Source organism: Macrobrachium nipponense, chromosome 31 (assembly GCF_015104395.2).
Source record: "Macrobrachium nipponense isolate FS-2020 chromosome 31, ASM1510439v2, whole genome shotgun sequence".
Classification (NCBI taxonomy): Eukaryota; Metazoa; Arthropoda; class Malacostraca; order Decapoda; family Palaemonidae; genus Macrobrachium; species Macrobrachium nipponense.
Genome location: NC_061093.1, coordinates 25,501,727 through 25,507,167, shown reverse-complemented (window position 1 = coordinate 25,507,167; position 5,441 = coordinate 25,501,727). Strand labels below are relative to the sequence as shown.

General features: G+C 33.7%; 1 protein-coding gene across 1 annotated transcript; it reads right to left on the bottom strand.

The window, feature by feature from the left end:
- Positions 1–1,054: 1,054 nt before the first annotated feature.
- Positions 1,055–3,585, bottom strand: LOC135206698 (nucleolar complex protein 4 homolog). The gene is made up of 3 exons (XM_064238120.1): positions 3,497–3,585; positions 2,405–2,565; positions 1,055–2,260 (listed from the first exon to the last, which is right to left on the bottom strand). The coding sequence occupies exons 1-3, from the start codon at positions 3,523–3,525 to the stop codon at positions 2,043–2,045; spliced, it is 408 nt and encodes a 135-aa protein (XP_064094190.1). The 5' UTR covers positions 3,526–3,585; the 3' UTR covers positions 1,055–2,042.
- Between the last annotated feature and the right edge of the window lie 1,856 nt (positions 3,586–5,441).

Genomic DNA, 5,441 nt, shown 5'->3' with positions numbered 1-5,441 from the left:
GTCCACGTATGTATCAGTCAGATTTGCATGTTCATTTGACTCTTGATCAGTGTGATCATTTATGACTATGTCAGCTTCAGATCAAAGATAATTCCATGCACACATATTTCAGTCACAAATTTAATGTCTTGTTCGTTCATTCTATAGATGTTATTTTTTTTAAATTAGAGGAAAATAAAAACAATTATTTTATTCAAACCTTTTATCTTTAAATCTAGATATTCACACAAACACACCAATCATCTGACATTTTATCATCTTGATAAGTAAAGAGCCCAGTTGGTTTATGAAATGTTGTTGCCACAGTCTCGTGCACTATCAATTTGCATGATTTTTTCATGTACCTGTAAAAATACCAAAAATAAAATTATGGATTAAATTCAAACTAACACAGACCTGACTACTAATGACTATCTGAAACACTCAGCAATCAAAAGTATAAATGATAACAGATCTCATACTAGTAATCTTTATTAGATTACATTTATGAAAACAAAATATTCTGTTTTTTTATTTAGAATATATTAAAACTTACTCAGTTGAATTTCCTTCCAGCAAGTATTTTAAAGAAAAGACTCATCTTGTCATTAAAGAAATTTTTGAGTAATCTTCATATAGTACCAAGTAATGATAAGCTGCATATTTCACAAACAATCAATATGACCTTCCAAAGACAAAACCTTAAAATGAATTTCTATCACAAAACTATAAAACTCAGAGATCCCACCTTTTTAAAGAGACATCATTCCAACACAAAGAAGATTATTCCTTTCCACAGAATTTTGTAGAATATTAAAAATCACTAAGTGTGACTATCATTTCTATATTCCATACATTCCACATTGGGAGCAAACTCCAATTACTTGCACTACTGCACTGAATTTTTCATAACTCTAAGGTATGTTAACTTTACTTTACTTCACTGAAGATTCTTCCAGTATATTTCCTTTTGCTTCACATCACGTTGTATAAAAAAACATACCACAGCTTATAAAGGAATTATCACCCTAGCTTCACCAACATAGCATTCAATTTTGTGTCCAACTGGAATTTGATTCATCAATCTTTGGGTTATATATTGAAGAGATACTCAATCCTAGACCTAAGAAAGCTGACCTTCACACATCACACATGACATTGTTACTCCTTTAATGATAGCAAGAAACAATGAAAGTAGTATACATCCTTTGTTAATCATTCCTGTTGCATATACAGAGCATATATACTACTAAATTTCACTACTAAAAGGTTTATGCCTTTGGTGAAAAATGAGGTCATCTGCTTCTGCTGTCTGAACTTTAACTACAGCTGTAAGGTCTTAGACATATAACCAAAGGCTGTAATTTTGGAACACTGCATTTTTGCTCCCTGTTAAATCTGATTTCATGAACTATGGAATGAATAACAGGATTCTTAATGATACCAAATCCAGTGAATAACTAGGTCTTGAACCTTGCATGGTGCTGCAGAGAAGTAATTCTTTACTACTGTAGTGTAGCTGTATATTGGAATCTGAAGGAAATGCACCTTAATGATATACAGGCATTATATATCATTTGATACTCAACCTAGCCATGGAAAAATATGACCTCAGAACAAATGCGGATGATGCAAAACTAAGAGCACATGAGCTGAATCATGAGTGAATACGTACTGTGAAGAAGTGTAAGGGAATGTAGATATCTCACCTACCAAACATACTTTACAAGCAGCTAATTACATGGACCGCATAAATCAGTAGCTGTTACTTATATATTCAAGGATCTCAGAGGCACAAGCATCCATCTGCTTATACGAACTCATGTGGCTACTGCCATTATTTTAAGGAGACACCAATATGCCTAACGAAATTCATCAACTACGACTGACTGACTGGTTTCACAGCGACAAAGGCCATCGATATTCATCAACTAAGAATGTGGACAATTACAGATTAAGTGTTTGTTGGAAGAATTTAAACTCATTGTTTTAAGTATATTACAGGTATTACATATTACATTACTGTACAGAAATTTATACTAAATAATATCCTCCACATATAACTAAATCAGTAAATGTCTTACCTCTTCATATGTTGTTTCAACTAATTCAGAGATGTCATATTCCATTACTGGTAAGGTTTTCTCTAAAAACCCTGTGGCTTTAGATATACTAGGGACTACATGCTGTTGTAATGTTGCAACTTCCCACAAACTGCTTTCACAAGCTCGGCACTTAGACATATCTGGCTCATCTGGGTCAAAAGGATCATCTTCTAGATCTGGTAAAATAGGAAAAAGATTATAAGAAATAAATGTTTGCACATGAAAAGAAAATCAAGCAATAAAGATGAAATTCTACTGTTTAAAATTTCTTTAGCATCTGTAAAGGAATATATAAGATAAAATACAATGGTATATCTTACTTGTGGCATTCGGGTTGTGTATAAGTAGTTGTAGGCCTGGATATCTGATGAGAAGGTTTGCAATAAACTTGAGAACAAGTACAAGACACGAAGCTGGAGCTGACAGTGATAAACGAGACAGGCGCTTGATAAATGCTGCAATTACATACTCAGGTACATGACTGAAAAGATACAGTGCATAAAACTCTATTTAAGCTGAATATAATAAAATGAGAGTGCTTCTCCAGAAAGAATAAATAAATTACTTTGAATGAAATCCTGATTTTCTACAACAATGACCAGAGTATATCTTTTTTCGTAGCTTAAAATTACATAACCACTACTGCCATCTAATGAACTACTAAAGACAGGTATATTCTGTTGCCACTTTTAAGCAAGCAGCTTTCCACTCTTCAAATCCTCCGTTATACTCAATAAATCCATTTACTGAATATTTATTTGCAAATTAAATCTCTTAGTATACAGTTAATGCACAATGCTTCAATCCTTACTTAAAAAATAGAAGTGATGACAGTTACAATTTCCAATTTATAATGAACCATAATTATTTCAATGTATCTTTTACCATCTTAAATTTCTGACAAAATCAGACCACTGCAAATATATAGGAAATTGAAAAGTTTGTATAATCTCTGTACATTAACAAATAGTACTCTGGTTAAAATAAAATGAATTCAAAAGCAGACAGTAACTGCAAAGGGGAAAATAAAAACAGCATGTGCAGCTTACCTAATACTACTCTGAAATAACCGACATCTCTAAAATCTCTGCAGGATTTTAATGAATTCTTCTATATACTTTATATTAGGAAACACAAACGAATACTATATCTGCTGTGGAAATTACTGATTACCTTTGCAAGTACTACAACATCAGAATACTTTTTATTAAAATGAGTTGGTTGTGGTGTACATACAGTATCTTGCTAAAAGATAAACAATTCACAGAATTTGAGTAAATCCAGAGTGCACACCACTAAAAAGAAAGGATCACATCTAGGATGGTTTCTTGCAGTAGTCAACTGCCAATAGAGATTTTTTTTTTTAAATGTTTTGTTAAACAAATTAAAAACATTAATCAAATTTTTATTACGTTGAAGACAAGAATCGATCCATTAACATGAAGAATCTTGGTCTATATTTGGCATGGAAAATGGTGGGTTCTAGAAGGCCATACAATTTCTGATATTTAAATTTGGGTTAGTACCCTAAAAGGTAAATGTAAAATTATTTAAAGTAGCAAGACATTATTGAAGACAGTTTTGGAGTACTAGAAAGACTGACTGAATTAGAATGAAGATAGAGGCTAATGTACCAAAAGAATTTGAGATAAATGTTTGAGTACATCAAGGGTCAAACCCCAGTTCTTTACTGTTTAACACGATAATGGAGAAAGTCATAAAGGAGACACCTAGAAGTTACTATAATGAGTCATAAAGGAGACACTAGAAGTTTACATAATGAAATTATGGTATCACACGGAGAAAAATATTTAGATCTCAAGTCAATCTTCTGTTACAAAATAAATTATACTAGTACGTATGTCTATACAGACACTACCCTACACATGAACAAAATTACATTTTGAACGGCCGTTTATATCTTGAATTGTTTGTAAGATGGTCTTCATGCCATAAAGTCAATGCAGTACTGTAAGTTTTTTCATTCTAAAACACAAAACAACACTGTACATGCAATACTGTATTTCATAGAGTACTTTAAAACTACTGATACAAACAATGCATAAAATTGTGATGATAATTACAGTTGCTTCTTCACAAACAGAATTTTAACTTAGACTACATTTGTTTGTATCTCTGAATGTTTGTAACTTGAATGTTCATAAGTAGGGTAGTGACTGTACACACAAGTTCTACCTACAACCATCAAGAAGAACACACCTACATTTTACAGACAGTCCAATGATATCTTAGGAACCCTTCTACTGTGTAAACAGGCTATAAAAGTGTACAATGTATAATAAGTAATTGAGGGGCAGCTATACAGCATACTTACAAGTTGTACTTATTCACCAAGATGAAGACCCCTTGTAATGCTAGGAGACTGAGTGCTCCACCTGAAAACAGATTTTGCACTTGAGGCATCTATCATTTTAAAAGAAACTCATTGAAAATTCTCATACTTCTTACCTTCAAGGCTAAAGTTTTAAAGCAAATGATGGAAACTGTTTCCTATACGTACTGCTAAATTTATTTATTCCTATGCAAAACAATGGCTTCACCATTGAAACTGACGGCTATCATCAGGGTAACAGGGTGATTTTCCAAAGAAGCTACAATACTTATATTTTTTATGTTTTATGCACATGTATTAGGAAAAATTAAAGGTAAAACTAACAATTACATGATATTTTTTTTTTTTTTTGAAAATCAAGAAAGAAATATGATCTTCATAAAAATGAAAGGTTCCTTCAGCTCCAGTGAGACCTATGAAGGATGCTGTGGTAATTCTGGGCTCAGCTCGTGTCGCTTGCGCGAAATATCCTTTAATCTATTATTTCTAGGGTAAATGTACTAACACATACCAGAGATAAATAAAATAAAGAAAAAGGTCAGTATAACTGCTCGCTCACCCCCCCCCCCCCCATCTAGGAGGGTGTCGGTATGAACACTAGGCGAGTGAGACCACTACCACGAGCCAAATGCCATAGAAATCTCCTACTACAAAAAACCCTCCAAGAGGGGAGACCGTCCCCACAGAGTGAGCAGCTCGTACTACTACTACTCCATCCCCATGCTGCCGACTGCTGCGCCTCTGGTGGCCATCCTTTTCAGTTAGCGCACACGAGTCACACGTGTTATTTTTCTCTCTGTTTTTTTTTTTTTTTGTGCCCTTCTTCGGATTTTCAATAATGGAGCGTGCAGCTATTGCAGCAGCTAAGTTAAGTACTCAGTATTTACGATTAGTTGGTTTTTTCCGTCCCTGAGACAGTATTTGCCGTTTTTTAGGTATAAATACGTTCTCGGGGTCGGAAGCATGGCAGCATGGTCCTGCCGCGTGATGGGTTCGTTCTTGGT